Below are 18,386 nucleotides of genomic sequence, written 5' to 3' on the forward strand. Positions count from 1 at the left end.
GTTTCACGAGCACTGTTTACAAGGACAATTAGGAACACGGGTCCTTGAGCACTGGTTTAGAGCCTCAGCTTATCCACAGATCCTGAATAACCATGCATCTATCCTCTTTACAGGTGCCCTTGCTCGTGTGAATCACTGGTAAAAGTAAGATAATTGCAGAAACTCACCTATAAGACACCCCCAATCATCACTCAAGGACTCCGTGTGACAAGGAACCTCAAGATTTGGTGTTATTTTCTTGTCTACAGGCCAAAATGCGTGCAGTTGATTTTCAGTGTTCCTGCATAATGGTTCAAAGGAGGAGAAAATGCTGCTTTGCTATGCGGCTTGTGTGCCAAGGAAATGTGTTTTGCCTCTGAATACTTAAAGTTGCCAATAAACTATTCTTGTTGGCAGGTTAATGGAAATATAAATGCTGGAGCCCAGCACTCACGCTTAATTATATTTATGAGCACAGTGAAAAGAATCATGGCTTAGATTGATTTTGGACCTTGGAGACTTTGACTACATATAGACAGTTAAAAATTATTGAATTGTTTAAAATCTTTTGAATTTTAGAGGAAAAAAAAATCCGTAAATCAAGAGAAACAATCTGAATGTTATATGCCACATGATGCTATGCATTTGAGGAGTAAGAAGAGAATTGGGAGGCTTTTCCAAAGATAATTCATGTTGGGTAATAAAATGATTCAATTTTTATTCCTCAAATTTTTGAGGCTAATACCTCATAGAAGGTCTTGGGCTGTGATTGGACCAACTAAGATTTTAAAAAATCGACAACTTCCACTAAACTAACAATCTTACTTGTGTGGAGAGGGCATTTCTGGGCCCTCAAAGGTAGCAGATAGAAGGTATCAGGATGGTGTTGGAGGGATGGTCAGTGCCCCATGTGGACAGACGTTCCCTGGCAGGCTATGAAGTACATACAGCAGGCTGCTCCGCAGGGACCTGAGTATGGAGCCTGGTGAAGTGGCTGGGAACCTTCTGAAATCCTGCAGAGCACCCAGGAGTGAGGCTGTAAGGTACCTATGTGTCACAGTTTGGGTCAAAGTTGTGTTTCTGTTTTAATGATTTGGATGTGATCCTGATGCTTTTTCCAACACTTCAGTGGCTGCCCTTGTATTATATTATAGTCCTCTTGCAGCACACGGTGCTCAGTCACCAGTATTTATAAGAAAGTTTAACCACAGCCATAGTTTTTCACCTATATCTCTAAAATGTTTTGTTAAATGAAGGAAAACAAGAGAGTAATAGATATCAAGAGGAGTTCATGAAATAAAATCTCTTAGTGAAAAAAACAAAATATGATGAAATCATTTTAATGTTTCATAACTATTTCAGATCCAGGCATCAGGTAGAATGGGAACTTTGCGTTGTCTGATTAATGTTGCTAAACTTTCTCAGTGAAGCAAGAGCTACCAGCCAATTGCTCTTAGTCGCAGCTGTCCACTATTTCTTTTAGTGCCACAAATAAACAAAAATCAAATCATAGCTCTGTTTTGTGAATTTCATACTACAATGTGTTTGGATACCCCCACCTGCAAAATGTGAAGAAAGGACTCATTCATTCCATCAACAAATATTTTCAGCTACTATGCTAGTCAGCTTTCTATTGCTGTGACAAAATGCCTGAGATAAAGAACTTATATAGAGGAAGGGTTTGTCTTGGCTCATGGTTTCAGATATTTTAATACATGATCACGGGGCCCTATTACTTTGGGTCTATGGCAGTAGAGTACATCATGATGGGAGCACATGGCAGAGGAAGCCTCCTCACCTCATGGTGGCCAGAGATGAGCAAAGAGAGAGGAAGGGCTGGGATCTCATTAGCCTCTTCAAGAACACATCCCCATTGACCTAACTTCCTTCTACCAGGCCCCACACCTTAAAAGTTGAACCTCCCCAGTAGCAGCACAGGCTGGGGGCCAACCATTAACATGTGGACCTTTGGGAGACACCCCACATCCAAACTTTACCACCTACTAAAGCTGTCTGCTCTCCTTCTCTGATCAGATAAGAAAACAGACAAGCATCTTCACCCTCATGGAGTGTAGATCACAGCAGAGGAGTCAAACCACAAACAAGATAACTCAGCAAAATGATGTTTATATTTAGATTCTGATAAGTACTGAGGAGAAAAACGATCAGGAGAAAGGGGATGCAAGATTCAATTAGGATAATGAAGAAAGGCCTCAGTGAGAGGAGACGTCTGAGCAAACACCTGAAGGAAATAACAGAGGAAGTCATGGGTGCCTACACAGCTGGCAGCAAGAAGCACAACTGCAAATGCCCTGAGGCAGGACTTTGCCTGGAGCATTCGAGGAATAAGAAGGAGGCTATTGTAGGCCAGGCAGGTGGCCCATGACCATAATCCCTGAAGGAGGATCATGAGTTCAAAGCCAGCCTCTGCAAAAATGAGGCTCTAAGTAATTCAGTGAGACCCTGTCTCAAAATAAAACACAAAATAGGGCTGGGAATGTGGCTCAGTGGTTGAATGCCCTGAGTTCATTCCCCTGTACCAAAACAAACAAACAAACAAACAAAAAACCCACCAAGGAGGCTATTGTAGAAGATGGGAGAAGAGGCAAAAATACAGTATAGTTTTCCCTGACCTCTGCCCCACCCCAAGTCTTCACACACACTTGGAGCCCCATTTCTCATAACAGTCTTGCTTTCCAGCAAGACCAAGAGAGTGCTAGACATGAAAGACCCAGAAATGGGCCTTGGTGAGGAGAGGACTCCCCCTTCCATTAGTTTATTTTGTTCATATGGGAAAGGATCCACTGTATAGTAAATTTATTCTTTGTTGAAATTGTGTTACAATCTGCATCTCAAGCCATGCTGAACCCTTGGGTTTTGAGATGTGGAATATGGAATACTTAGAGCCTTCTGAGTCATGCTTTAGTCTTTTTCCAGAGCGTTTTCAAAACTGTTTTTGGTTCATCTCTGGGTAAACTCAAGTGGCATTAAGACACCGTCTTGCAGGGGAGCAAACTGAGGACCGAGAAGATCAAGCAAATCCGGGAATCCTGCAGTTCTCACATCTGCAGCCACCCTTCAGGACTCTCCATTGCCTACAGAGTTAGATCTAAACTGCTTCCTTCGCTCACAGGACTCTTCGTAGCCTAGATCTCGCCCTCTAGCTTCCCAGACTCTACCACAGTCAATCAACCTATTTCCTGCATGTGTCCCAAGAGCTCCTTTGTGCCTCCTTTATTCTTTGAGCATTTCCTCTGCCAGAAATGCCCAGCACTCTCCACTACACACCTCCTTCAACTGGAAAATCCAGCCTTGACCTAAACCCTGCAGCTCTATGTATCCACCAAGGTCAACCCTCTCCCCACACCCCTGCATGCTCATCCCAGGCTCCTCTAACTCTTTCTCACACACACATCACTCTTCATCTCTGACTGTCCTGACCACAGTGAAGAGTCTCAGCGCGGGAGACAGGAAAAGGCCTGCCTGTTATACCAGCATCATTATTAATAGCATTCCCTCTCTCCCCAAATGTTCCAGTTTGAATAGCAAATTCTACATTCTCTCTTATTGCCTTGGTTCAAATGAGGTAGTCAATAAAAGTTTCAATGAAAGAAGCAAGGAGAAGCTAGTGGATTTGGAGCCTGGGTCCCTTCACCTCTGCTCTGGGATTCTTGGCAGTTTCTCTCTGCCTCTGTGTTATACATTATGTCCAGAAGAGAGCCATATAGGTCCTTACAGAACCCCTGCAAGGCAGGTGACCACAGCAAAGGCTGTTGAGACTCTCCCTGATGGATCTAGCTTGTAAAACCTGCTCATCACCTTAAAACAGGAGTTTGTTCATGACACATGCCCCAGATTAGATCATTTGCAACCTGAAGAAGGATTTCACATTGCCTCAACGCTCCATTGTGGACATCTTTCCATAATCATAGCCTTCCAGTTATACAAATAGTGACCATATCTACGTCCCCAGGTAGGCTCCCACCTAAGCTCCTGGTCTGACATGCCAGTTACCTGCAATACTTCTCACTTTTATGTTTTGCCCACTGTCCTGTGTGACCGTGACCCAGACAGCTGTACCCTTGCCCTGTTGCTCATACCTTCTGGGCAACCCACCTCCTGGTGTTCCCCTCAGAAAAACAAAGGAAACAACTCCCCCATCACCAAAACCTTTTTCTTTTCCACCTGACCCAGTCATCAAGTGTTCAGCCTGTTGTTTCTACTTCCATGGTGTCTGATCACCTTTGAGTTAGGCAGATTCCTGATGGTTTAGCCTCTTATCTTTTATCACCTTCCTTACATGGACCCAGAGTTAACTCAGAACAGTAGCTTCTCTGGTGGCAGCTCCGCTTGTGCCAGGGGTGAAACTTGCTCTGCAGAGGGCAGCATACTAAGCCATGTCATAAACTGATCATCATACCAATGTCTGGCTACATCTCTCAATTGGTTTTGAACTTAAAAGAGACAAAAGAGTGTGAAGTTCTCCCATTCATCACAGAAACAACAAAAAAGAAAGGAAGAAACAAAAAAGGTTAAAGAGGAAGACAAATATCAGCACCAAACCCAATGCCTAGCAGGATGGCCTCCTGTGTTCAGAGGTCAGTGGCTACATTCTCTCTCCTCATATCTCTCTCTCTCTCTCTCTCTCTCTCTCTCTCTCTCTCTCTCTCTCTCTCTCTCTTTCTCTCTCTCTCTCCACACACACACACACACATACACACACAGGAAGAGGATAAGCATACAACACCTCAGTCTATCCCAGGGATAGTTCCCTATCAGCTAAGCCTGGGAGAACTAGGACCTTTGGAGGTATGGCAATATGAATGCCCAGGTGGAGTTCTGCAATCTGACCATATTAGTAACCCTTCTTCCTCAGGTGGAAGCATGGGCAGAAAGACCAGGTGGTCCAGGGGGATTCCACTCCTCCATTTGACTCTTGAAAGCTTCCATGTGAGAGAACTTTCCAGGCCCAGAAAACCTTGGTAGTTCAGGCTACAGCCTAGTGTCATTCCTTGTGTGGTTGGTTGTGGATGCTCTGGGAGGGGTTCTGACAGCCCAGCATGGGTGTGTTTCCTCTTGGAGACATTGACTTGGAGGTTCTGACCAATCCCAGAGTTTGCCTCAGACAATGTACTTTATTAATAGAGTGGAGATCCACTGTGAATTTTTTTTCTCACCACAAAGAAACACACTATTAATGGGAGATGATTGGACTGGCCACGAGGAGGCAAGAGTTGATACCTGGAAGGTTTCAGGCAGAGGACAGCAATGCATGATTTGGGCAGTGATGATAATGGAGATGGAAGGCTGAGACCTGTCTGGCATTGGCAGAACAGGGTGCCCACATAATCAGGAGGAACGAGAGAGAAGGTGGGGAAGGAGCTTTCCAGTGACCCAAGACACCAGGGTGTGCTGCTGGTTCCAACCAGGCATGCTAGATGGAGCTCTGCTGTCTCTGATGTTTAACTCTCAGGCAGATCCTCCCCAGGATCCTCAGAAGCATTTGGGTTCCTCAGACCTGTGCCATATGCATTTGACTCCTAAGGTGATACACCCATTCCCTGCACAACCCTCTCACCCTCCTATTCTTTTCTCCCTCCTTCCTTTCCTCCATTCTTCCTTTCTTCCTCCCTTCCTCTCTCTGTATCCTCCTTTTCCTCCTTCATTCATACTTTCCTTCTCTTTCTCCCTCCCACCCTCCCTTCCTTCCTTTTTCCACTTTCCTTTCCACTATCTTTCTTTCCAACAAATGCTAAACCTCTCTACACCAGACTGTGATGGGTGCTGGGGACAATTATGAATTAAATGGAGTCCCTGACTTCCAAAAATGCCGCTAGAAGAGAGGAAATTTCACATGGGAAATGCCCAATCAGTGAATGTGACACATATCCCAGGAGAGGGAGACACAGGCAAGGCTGGGGACTTTTCCTTGAGGAGGAGTGGGGGCAGAAGCCCCGGAGGCGAACATCAAGCGTGAGTCCTGCTTAAGAGGTGGAAAGGGCAAGGAGTGGTCAACCAAGAAGAGGGAGAAATACCTGGAAATATCCAGAAGCAGAGATCATACATCAGGTCCACTCAGGGCTGTGCTTCTCGGGTGTCCCAGGGTGAAGATTCTTCACTGGGGCTATTTCTACCATTGAGACATTCCTTGGATCGAGGCCACTGCCTTCCAACTCATGTACTCCACTGGAAGTGTGAATGCATTCAAAGCTGAAGGATTGGGCTGAGAAGCGATTAACTTGGTTGGCACTTGCTGGTGAGTGGTTTGGCTGTGCTCCTGATTGGAGTACTGATAGATAAGTGCAAGTGGCAAGAGCTAACCCAGAGCCAAAAGCAACCCACTATTTTTTCAAATGAAAAAAAAAACCATATATATATATATATATTACACACACATATAATATATCCTCCCCAGGAGTTATATATATATATATATAGTATTATATGTATATATACACATATATATACATTACATATACATATATGTGCATATATGTATATACACATATATATGCAATATATATATATATTGCATTATGTCTGCTGAACTTTAATCCTAGATTGTGTGTGTAGATGCAGAGACTTTGAAGATCATGAGACAAGGTGGAAAGGTGAAATTCTCAGACCCAATGGTGACCACACATTTTTCTCCTAACCAGTCCCTGAGCCTGGGCTGGGGACAGCAGCAATCTGTCCCAGCAACCCCTCACATACACACACACAGCAGCTTCCTGGGATTCTCTCCTGTTTTAATCAGCTTTTGCATTGCTCTGACCAAAACCCTGACAAGAACAACTTCAAAGGAGAAAAAGGTTATTTTGTCTCACACTTTCAGAGGTTCAGTTCACAGTCAACCAAGGCCATTGCTCTGGGCTCATGTAGAGGAAAGAAGCTCAAGGCATGGCAACCGGGGCTGGTGGGGGCGGGGGGGGGAAGAGAGAGGAAGGGAGAGTGTGCACAAGCACTCTACCTACCAGGGATAAAATATAAACCTCAAAGGCACACCCCCAATGATCTACTTCCTCCAGCCACACCCTACCTGCCACAGTTACCACCCACTTAATCTATATCAGTGAGTTAATCCACTGATTAGGTTATACCTCTCATAATCACTTACCTCTGGGGGTCTCATAAGCCCTTGCAGCATTCTAAGCTATGCAAGGACAAAGAGGGAAGCTGGCTGGGGCTCCCTCTGTCCTCTGACACTAGTTTCCTTGGCTATTTTTCTCTTCCTGGGTTTCTGAAAAGTTTAGATGATTCAGCCTTGTAGCTCACAAGCATTTCCTGACTCCCTTTAAATGCTAGGACACTGACCTGAGGGCTCAAATATGTGATCTCATAATATCGCTTTTATCTAAGCAATGGAGGCCCAGAGACATCCAGTGGCTTTCCAACAGTCATACAGATGTGGTCTCCTTACATTTTCATAACCCCCAAATCTTACTCTCCCATCATCCATTGGACTCCAGGAGACTTTTTTGGGGGACTGAGGCATAAAGTGCTTTTTATGTTGTCATAGAAAGGAAATGTCCTTCTGCTTGTCACTCACTAGATTCAATGTAGAGAACAATTCCTATAATTATGAATGCATCCTGAAGATCATCTTTGATTGTGGAATTCCAGAACCAGGGCTCTTAGAGGGCCTTGAGTTTCTCACTCAGAAATCATAGCTGCAGGGGCTGGGGTTTTAGATCAGTGGGAGACCGCCTACCTCACACATGTGAGACACTGGGTTCAATCTTCAGCCCCACATAAAAACAAAACAAAATAAATGTATTGTGCCCATCTACAAGTAAAAAAAAAAAAATCACAGTTGCAACTGTGCATGGTAGCACCCACCTGTAATCCCAGAGGCTCCAGAGCCTGAGGCAGGGGTATTGTGAGTTCAAAGCCAGCCTCAGCAAAAGCAACTCAGTGAGACCCTGTCTCTGAAATATGGCTCAGTGGTCAAATACCCCTGAGTTCAATCCCCAGTACCCATCCACCCTCCAAAAAAAAATCACAGCTGCAGCCCTGAGTTGGGGACAATATCAGCATCCAACAGGATTGCTGGAGTCCTAGGGTGATCTCATTCTTCTACCTTTGAGGTATCTGAGCAATAAAGGTCTAGCTTCTGATAAATAAGAATTAGAGAATCAGAAAATTTCCTGGTAAGCATTTACATACCATAATCCAAATATACCCAAGCATCAAGATTAGGACCAAGAGGGCTCACACAAGAAACCTCACAAGGACTGACATTGGAACAGGACTTGGGGAGGGGAGTTCCGAGGTTTCATGGGTCCTGTCATGGCTGGGCTTCTAATGGGGGTTTTCTGACCATGGAGATTCTTACTCTGCTGGCCTTGAATACATGATTCTTGAGTCACCAGGAGCTGAGCAGCTTCCACCAGGACCCTCTCCGACTAAATAGTCCCTGGTGTAAGGATGAGAAGAGAGGGATCCTTTGTGCCTGATTCCCCTGTCATGCTCTTGCTGAGCTTTGTTCCCAAACAGAAGTTCATCTGTAGGATGGGGCATCATAAGATGCTTGGCCCTGCTCTACAAAATCTGCCGTGCTCCCTTACACATGAGGGAACCTAAACTCAGGAAAATGGCAGAGCTGGTGAGGGTATCGAGAGCCAGGTGTACCGGGTGGATCTCATGCCCTGGCCCTGTGGCAGCAAGTCCTTGGGGACCAACAGGCAAAGCCCAGATATGCAGCCTCAAAGGGGCATGGCAAGGCCTCCTGGGTGGCTCTCTGCCAGACTCTATGCTGAAGCCAGCTCTTTCTCCCCAAAACATGGAGTCCAAGAACATGGGCTTTGGTGGAAAATATGGGAGCATTTCTGAAGGCAGTGAGTTTTCCACTTCCTGTTTCTCCCACCTTTCCTTATTAAGAAGATACTGACCTGATGATGCAAAATATGCTGTATGTGATTCTTTTAAAATTTTACTTCCATTTAAAATTATCATTATTATATTTACTATTAATTATTATTATCATTGTTATTATTTGATTTAGGATCTTGCTATATTGCCCAGGCTGGCCTTGAATTCCTGGCTCAACTGGTCTTCCTGCCTCAGCCTCCAAGTAGCTGGAATTATAGACATGTGACACTGTGCCTGGCCTCAAAATCATTTTTGGATTGTAGATATTTATGGAATACAGTGTGATAATATCGTTATGTCTTGGATTTGGAATGTCCCCCAAGAGCTCAGATATTGAAGGCTTGGTCCCCAATGCAGCAATGTCCAGAGGTGAGGCGTTTAGGAAGTGAATGAATCATGAGGCCTCTAATCACATCAGTGGATTAATCCATTTGATGAATTAATAATATGAATCGACTACTGGGGGGAAGTAAAAACTGTAGACAGATAGGGCCCAATGGAGGAAGTAGTTCACTGGGGACATGCCCTTTAGATGTCCCTGGTCCCTCTTTCTCTTCCTCTCCCTCCCTCCATCCTTCTCAATTGCCAAGAACAGAGTACCTCTCTTCCACCACACCTTTTCATCGTGATGTTCTGCCTCACCTCAAACCTAGAGCTATGGAGCCAGCCCAACTATGGACTGAGAGTTCTGTAACTATAAGCCAAAATGAATCTTTCCTCCTTTAAGCTGTTGACATCAGATAGTTTGATCACAGTGATGAAAAGCTGATTAACACACATATATACAATGTGTAAAGTTTAAATTAGCATTTCTTTCTGTTGGGAACCTTTAAGCACATTTCTTCTAGTTCTTTATAAAATATGTAATAAATTATAAACTATGGTCACTATACCATGCAGTAGATCATTAGAGCCTATTCATCCTATCTGTGTTTTGGTACCCATTATGCACCCTCTCTATTTCCTCTCCTCTTTATCTTCCCCTACCTCCAGTGACCCATATTGTCTTTACTTCTATGAAAGCAACGTTTTTATTTATTAATTTTTTGTTTCCACATATAAGTGTGCTATTTGTCTTTCTGTTCTGACTTATTTATCTTAATGCCCTCTGGTTCCATACATGTTGCAGCAAATATCAGAATTTTATTTTCGTATAGCTAAATATGAACCACATTTTCTTTTCCCATTCATCCGATGATGGACACCTTGGTTGATTTTGTACCAAGGCTATTGTGACTAGTGCTGCAATAAACATGGGAGTACAGGTGTCTCTTTGGTGTGCTGATCTCAATTCCTTTGGATATATACTCAGTAGTGTTATATCTGGATCATAGGGCAGAAATATTTTTTTTTCATTTTTTGAGGAAGATCTGTACTGTTGTTCATAATGGCTGCACCAGTTTACATTCCCACCAGTGATGTACAAGATTTCTATTTCTCCTCGTCCTCACCAATACTTCTTATCTTTGGTCTTTTTGGTGATAGCCACTGTAACTGTGGTGAGATGATATCTCATTGTGGTTGGATTAGCACTGCCATGATGATCAGCAATATCAAGCATTTTTTCTCACACTGTAGCACAGGGCTTTGGTAAGCAGAGCCATTTAGGACGGATGTTCTAACTGCTTCCCAGGGCTTCCGGAGGCAGGATGGGAACCTCAGGGCTGCATAATTCTTTAAACTTTCCTGGGTAAGAGAGATAGCTTTGGGTGGAATCATGTCCGAGTACTATTGGGTTCCTAGGTTCCTGGTTCCCATGACCTTGCCAACTTCCTAGTTCTGACTATGGGCTCTAGTTTGGCCCCAACCTTAGGGGATTCCTGGGGGGACCTCTGATAGCTGTTGTGCCCATCAGTTCTTGGCCTCTGTTTTCCCAGGGTGTCTGCCTGAGAAGGACAACCTTTCTGGCATGGTATGTCCTGGCCTGATGGCCATTTCCTCTTGGGTGAACCACTAAAGAATGTGTTAATAGGGGAACATGACACTTGTGGACAGTCTGAACACTCCTTCCCTTTCTGTCTTCACACCACTATCTTGCTTTAGGCATCATTTGACATTCAGTCTTGGACATTGCTTTGGTTTTGGATTCAGCCCAAATAATGGGTCTTGGCCAAAAGACAATTACACAGTGTTTTGAATATGACTGTTTTCAGAAAGGCCCAGGTGGGAATTATGCTGTCACACTTCACCCAAGGCCAGGGATAAACAATTTAGCGCCCAGGTTTCCTAATCCCTAGCACTGGCAAAAACACAGGAACCATATCATGAGACCGGGGGAACTGAAGATGATAAATGTACACATTTAGCACAATGACTGCCATGCCAGAAGACCTTAATAAAAACTAATTAATGTTATAGGGATCATAGTTATTACTAATAAGAGAGTTCAGTGATTTGATTCATGCCTTTTGGCATCAAAGTGAGAGCAGTCTGAAAAGACAAGAGCCCTGGTTTCTAGTCTCCAGTTTGCTGTCCATGATTACATTGAGTCCAACAAGCTGCCTCTTCTCTGTGAGCACCAATTTCTTTCTTATAAGCAATAAGAACTGAAAGTATCTCTAAAACCCTATTGTTCCGCAATTGTGTTATCTAGGCAGGAAGATCTTTTATGCCATGTCAGCCACAGTCCCTGAAATCAACGACTTACTCAAATGGGTGATCTGAGGATATGTTACTGCTGGGATTATTTGCTGTTATCATTTGGCTCTGGAATGTACCCCTGCCCAAAACTCATGTGTTAGGCAATGCAGCAATGTTCAGAGGGGGAAAGATGGGATTGTAAGAGCTATGCCCTCATTAGTGGATTAATCCATTTGGTGATTAATAATTCAAATAGACTACTAGGTGGTAACTGTGGGCACTTGGGCTATGATTGGAGGAAGTAAGTCAGTGATATTGATCATTGTGGCAGTGCGAATCCAACCACAATGAGATGGCTTTGGGCTATATCTGTCCCTGGTGTCTTCCTCTCTATCTTCCCCTACCCCCTCTTCATGGCTTCTGTGTGGTCAGCATCTTTCCTCTATCATGCCCTTCCTCCATGATATTCTGCCTCATGGCAGAACATACATAAATGTCAGATCCAAAGCAGTGGAGTTGGCTGACCATGGACTGAAGTCTGAAATCATGAATACCAAATAAACTTTTTCTCCCCTAAGTTATTCTTGTCAAGTATTATGGTCACAATGATGAAAAGCTGACTAACTTTGGGCAGGATTTAAGGAAACCATCAAGGGATGGTATGACAAACCTAGAGCTAGCAACCAAGAGAGTCTTTTACCCCATCATAATGAAGGATGAGGAAAGGTAAAGAGACCACAACCTGGCAAGTGTTCTACACTTACGAGGGTCTCGTAGACAAGACATGGGCCTTTGAAATGGAGACAGAGCCACTGCCAGATCATAGCCTGGCTTGACAATAAATACCCAACTTGCTCTTTTCCTGCTTCCAGTGCCTTCCAGTGTTTTCTGTTGTTCAGATGCAACCAGAATTCAGAAAGCAATGGAACCTGTTGATGCAATCCATCATGGTCAGCTCCCTGGTGCAGAAAGCAAGGAAAGATAGAAAAACGTTCTGGAAGGGCAAATAGAATATCCTTTCTAATGCCTAATGAGAGAAAAAGAAAACCTCAATACATCATCATAAGAGTAATGATTTAAGGTGAAAAGATGACTTTGAAGTAATACCAGTGAATATCTAAATTCAATGTGAATTTTGAAATTTTCAATAAAACAGTGTTTGGTCTTTCTTTATACCGGTTGGAAGTTTCCAGTTTCATTTTTCCTCTTGCATTATTATGTCGCAGGACATGTGCCTTCACCCCCTCATTTACCAAAAGTTAAAGTCATCATTTACTTACTTCCCTTCCTACATAATGCATGTGTTCAAGGAAGCCAAAACTATTCCAGTTTTACCTTGTAATTAGCAACCTTGTCTGAATGTGAAGATAAAAACAAAGAGTCACATGCTTTAATGATAATTTATTTTTTTAAAAAATCTGTTCCAATTAGTTATACATGACAGTAGAATGCATTTTGACATATTGTACCTAAATGGAGCACAACTTCTCTTTCCTTTGGCTGTACATGGTGCAGAGGCACACCAGTAATGTAATCATACATGTATAGAGGGTAAAAATGTCCATCTCATTCCACTCCCCTCTACATAATCCAAAGTTCCTTCATTCTTCCCTACTCCATCTAATAAGCATCCACTTGTTAGAGAAAACATTTGGCCTTTGGTTTGGGGGAGTTTGGCTCTTATTTCACCTAGCATGATATTCTCCAACTCTATTAATTTACCTGCAAAGGCCATAATTTCATTCTTCTTTAAGACTGAGTAATATTCCATTGTGTATATGTACCATACTTTTTTACCCACTTATCTGTTGAAGGGCACCTAGGTTGGTTCCATAATTTAGCTATTGTGAATTGAGCTCATATATATATATATGATTGCATCATTGTATTATGCTGATTTTTAATAGTTTTATTGATTTTAGTTTTTTAAAATATATGAAAGCACAGTGCATTACAATTCTTATTACACATATGGAGTAAAATTTTTCATATCTTTGTATATAGAGTATGTTCATGCCAATTCATGCCTTTATACATGTACTTTTTGCATGTACATGTATACAATTCTTTATTACACATATATACCACAATTTTTCATATCTCTGTTTATATATAAAGTATGTTGACACCCAATTCGTGTCTTCATACACGTACTTTGGATAATGATGTCCAACATATTCCACTGTCCTTGCTAATCCCCTGCCCCCTCCCTTTCTCTCCCACCCCTCTGCCCTATCTAGAATTCATCAAATCCTCCCATGCTCCCCCTCCCTACCCCACTATGAGTCAGCCTCCTCATATCAGAGGAAAACATTCGGCATTTGTTTTGTTGGGATTGGCTAACTTCACTTATTTATGCTGATTTTAAGTCTTTTGGGTATAAACCAAGGAGTAGGATAACTGAGTCAAATGGTGGTTCCATTGCAAGTGTTCTGAGGAATCTCCATATTGCTTTCCATAGTGGTTGTACCAATTTGCAATCCCACCAGTAATGTAAAGTGTACCTTTTCCCCTATATCCTCACCAATATTTTTTTTTTGCTTGTATTCTTGATAATTGCCATTCTGATTGGAGCAAGATGTAATCGTAGAGTAGCTTTGATTTGCATTTCTCTAATTGTTAGAGATAATGAATATTTTTTTCATGTTGGTTGATCAATTGTATTTCTTTTTTGAAGTGCCTGAATATTGTTAAAAATGGCCACACTACCAAAAGTGTTATACAGATTTAATGAAATTTCTATTAAAATCCCAATGACATTCTTCATAGAACTAGAAAAAAAGTAATCATAAAATTTATTTGGAAAAATAATAGACCCAGAATAACCAAATCAATCCTTAGCAAGAAGAGTGAAGCGGGTGGCAACAGAATATCAGAATTTAAATTATACTACAGAGCAACAGTAACAAAAACAGCATGGTATTGGCACCAAAACAGATTTGTAGACCAATGGTACAGAATAGAGGACATAGAGACAAACCCACATAAATAAGGTTATCTCATACTAGACAAAGGTGCTGAAATCATACACTGGAGAAAAGAAGGCCTATTTAACAAATGGTTCTGAGAAAACTGGAAATTAGTATGTAGCAAAATGAAATTAAACCTCTATCTCTTACCCTGTAGAAAAATAAAATCAAAGTGGATCAAAGACTTAGGCACTAGAACAGAGATCCTGCACCTAATAGACTAAAACATAGGTTCAAATCTTCATCATGTGGGCCTAGGACCTGATTTCCTTAACCAGACTCCTAAATCTCAAGGAGTAAAATTAACAATCAAAAAATAGGATGGATTCAAACTAAAAAGCTTCTTCTCAGCAAAGGAAACAATCAATAATGTGAAGAAAAAGTCTACAGGATGGGAAAAAAAAGTCTTTCCCACATGCACCTCAGATAGGGCACTAATCTCCAGGATACATAAAGAACTCAAAAAACTTAACACTAAAAAACCAATAACCCAATCAATAAATGGGCTAAGAAACTGAACAGATACTTAATGATGATGTTTTAACAAGATACTTTATTCCTCTAGAGGACCTGACACAACCCAGCTAAAAGAAAAACTAAATGTTTAAGAAATTAGAATTGATTGATTACAAATTTTCACCAATAAGGTGGGATTTCTATGGACCAGGCTAGAAAATGACAGAAATATGAAGTAAGCACCATAAATTTCCAAGTAGTAATTTCATAGCCACGTGTCAAATATATCAACTTTGGGGCCCTTAGGAGGGTTTGAGAATGACAGGGAAATATTTATCTAAACAAAGTCCCACACACACCTATGGGGTATCAATGGAACTGTGTCCTTCCTTCTTTTTAAATTCAACAACCACCAAAGGCTCTTTGCCTGGGGTCAGGCTCCATACTGCAGAGCAGTCATGTCTGACCCAGAGGCCCTCCTCACAGGGAGCTGGTGAGGGGAAGAGAGACGGGCAAATGCAGAGTGGGATACACGCCTAGAGCACAGGTCGCAAACTCCAGCTAGGGTGTCAAGAGAACGTCCAGAGAAAGTGGCAACTGCGTTGATGGCCAGAGAATGAGAAGGGGTTAGTGAGTCATTCTGTACAGACAGAGTGTTTAGCAAAGACAGAAAAAAATAAAACCAGATAGAAATTTCCAGAAAATAAATCTTCAGAGAAGAAAACTGATACTTTGGAACTTCATCTTGAAGTCATGAGTTTCCGAGAAGGAAGTAACAGGATTGGTTCAGAAACATCTCTCTGACTAGGGCATGTTTGATGAAGCAAGCATGAAAGTAAGCCACGGGGAAGTTACCACTGGCAATCCAAGGAACTGAGAGAAGGACTAATTGACAGGCCGTCTAGGGTGAAGGGGAGAAGGTCTTCCAGATTAGCTCCAAGATGGAGCTGATGCAGAGGACCCTGGACAGTTCTAGAAACCGAACATGGGCACAAAGCTCCCAATACCCTGTGCATGACCCTAACAGGAATCCAGGTCAGTGGCCATATACCAGGTGAATAAAGTATCATAAACTTAGAAGCTATGAGATTTGCCAGTGTCCATATAAAAACACAAAACTATTTCAGATTGCATTATGTTGACTTTTATTGCATTTTTTTTTTTTTGGTAACTATGATAAAAGAGCTTTTATTTATTTATTTATTTTTTTTTTTAACATTCCCATATTCCAAAGGTAACTAAGAATGGGTTCTAGGTAGCACTAAACTTGTGTCCCCTTTGGCCATGCCAACCACCACATGAGCCAAAAAACCAAGAGGCTTTCTGGACACCTCCCCCTCTCTCATCTTATGCTTATCCATTACCCAAATGCTTCCTTTTGTTTTATAAAAACAAAGAATAACTTTATCTGTTCATTTTTTCCCTCTCTTGACAAATCTCTAAATGACCACATGCAATTTTATTCATTTCCAAAATTTCTCTCTCTCTTTGGTTGTCTTGTGTGGAATTCCCTCTTACTGAGTAGAAGTCAGGCTTCTGTTCCCTTCAGACCTTCTCCTGCTGAGATGAGCCCCACTCACACTGGGGAGGACAATCTGTTTTACTCAAAATTCCCCAATTTAAATATTAGTCTCATCCAAAAACACCCCCACAGAAACATCTAGAATACTGACTTTCCAAGCCCCACGGCCCAGCCAAGTTTCTACATACATTTAACAATCATAGTTAGACTTTTAAAATTTTAGTCACTATAATAGGTGTGTAATGGCATCTCATTTTGGTTTTGATTTGCTTTTTTATAATGACTAATAATGTGGAGATTTTTAAGCGCCCCTTTGCCACTTACACATCTTTGATTCAGTTCTATTCAAATTTTTGGTCCACTTTATTTTTTTTCTGTGCTGTGGATTAAACTCAGGGCATCAAACATGCTAGGCAAACATTCTATCACTGAGCTACATCCCCAGTTTGAGAGCTATTTATATATTCTGGACATAAGTCCTTAATAATATGGATGATCTGCAAATATTTCCTCAGACACATTGTTTTAATTATAAAGTTAGTTACTAATTATTAATATCTTTCAATATATTGAGAGTCTAGTCCTCCAAAAGAGCTCTTTATTTCAGAGTTTCCTGACTAAGCTAAATCATTTATTCTTGAAAATCAAGTTTTAAATCAACTTGCTCAACTTATTATGATACCAACAAATTATAAATTAAATTTTAGAAAAAATTGTAATATACATATATGTAGATACATATGTATATAGATATTCATTTGCCCAAGTCTATTTTTTTATTTTACAGATTCCTTCATACAGGTTTTTATTTTAAAAAATTCATTCCTTCTAACCATTTTATTGTTTGCTATTATAATTATTCTTTGTTTTAAATATTTATTTTTTAGTTGTAGCTGGATACAATATCTTTAATTAACTTACTTATTTTTATGTGGCTCTGAGGATCTAACCCAGGGCCTCGCTCATGCTAGGTGAGCGCTCTACCACTGAGCCACAATGCCAGCCCCATAATTATTCTTATTTGTTATTCCAGCATATCGGCTAACAGTTTTTTTATATATGTGAAGATTATTAATGTAATGGCAAGTCATTTTATTGTTTACATAAGTATTGAGACCAAAAGCATCAGTTCTTTTGGTTTTGCAGATTTGCAATGATACCATTTGTAAATAGAGATAATTTTTTTTCTTCCCTTCTAATCCTTGTGCTTCTAATTGCATTGTTTGAAAGCCTCTAATACCAAGTTAAATAGTAGTGGAGATTGTGGACATACTTGCTGCCACCACCACCTTGTCACAGATAATACCTCTTCCTGTTCCCTCCCTTTCTCCTTCTTCTTTTTCAGTTCTAGGAAGGAACTATCTCTAAGGTTTCCGCATTATAGGAAGGTGACTTTTGATATGTTATATAATTTTTAAGAAAGAATCTATTCATTTTCTTTTATTAAGTTTTTTTTTAAAATCATGATGAACATAAATTTTATTAAGTGCTTTTCTAACATCTATCAAATTGATAATAGGATTTTTCTCATCAGACTTTTTCCAATATTGGGGATTTGAACACAGGACCTCACAGATGCTAGGCAAGTGCTTTCCCACTGATCTATGTCCCACCCCTTTTTAGTTTAATTTTTTAAAATTTTGATATGGGATCTCACAGAGTTCCCAGGCTGACCTGAAACTTGCTACCTTCCTGCCTCAGCCTCCCAAGTAGCTGGAATTACCAACATGTGCCACCAAGCTCAGCTCAACAGACTTTCAATATATTGAATCATAGATTCCCAGTATTGAATCACCTTTTTCTTTCTGGAGTAAACATCATTAGGTCACAATTAACTCATATTTAGTTGAGCTGCTCTATTACCTTTTCACATTAGATTTGTTGAGGTTGAGAATCCATTCCATTTCATGTCTTTCCTTTTTAAACACCTTTTAGAAAACACTGGAATTTTCTGATTTTTAGTGATTTGGTCAATTTTTTCTAAGAAAACATCTGGTCATGGTACTCAT

At 41.2% G+C, this 18,386-nt stretch overlaps 1 protein-coding gene across 1 annotated transcript in view; it reads left to right on the top strand.

The window, feature by feature from the left end:
* Cobl (cordon-bleu WH2 repeat protein) overlaps positions 1 to 1,491 on the top strand; it is a 300,795-nt gene extending 299,304 nt beyond the window's left edge. Inside the window, exon 15 of the mRNA XM_078039729.1 lies at positions 114 to 1,491. Within this exon, the coding sequence (XP_077895855.1) occupies positions 114 to 131 (18 nt within the window). The 3' untranslated portion in view covers positions 132 to 1,491. The remainder of the gene's footprint in view (positions 1 to 113) is intronic.
* Positions 1,492 to 18,386: the final 16,895 nt, after the last annotated feature.

This window comes from Ictidomys tridecemlineatus, chromosome 2, assembly GCF_052094955.1.
Source record: "Ictidomys tridecemlineatus isolate mIctTri1 chromosome 2, mIctTri1.hap1, whole genome shotgun sequence".
Lineage (NCBI taxonomy): Eukaryota > Metazoa > Chordata > Mammalia > Rodentia > Sciuridae > Ictidomys > Ictidomys tridecemlineatus.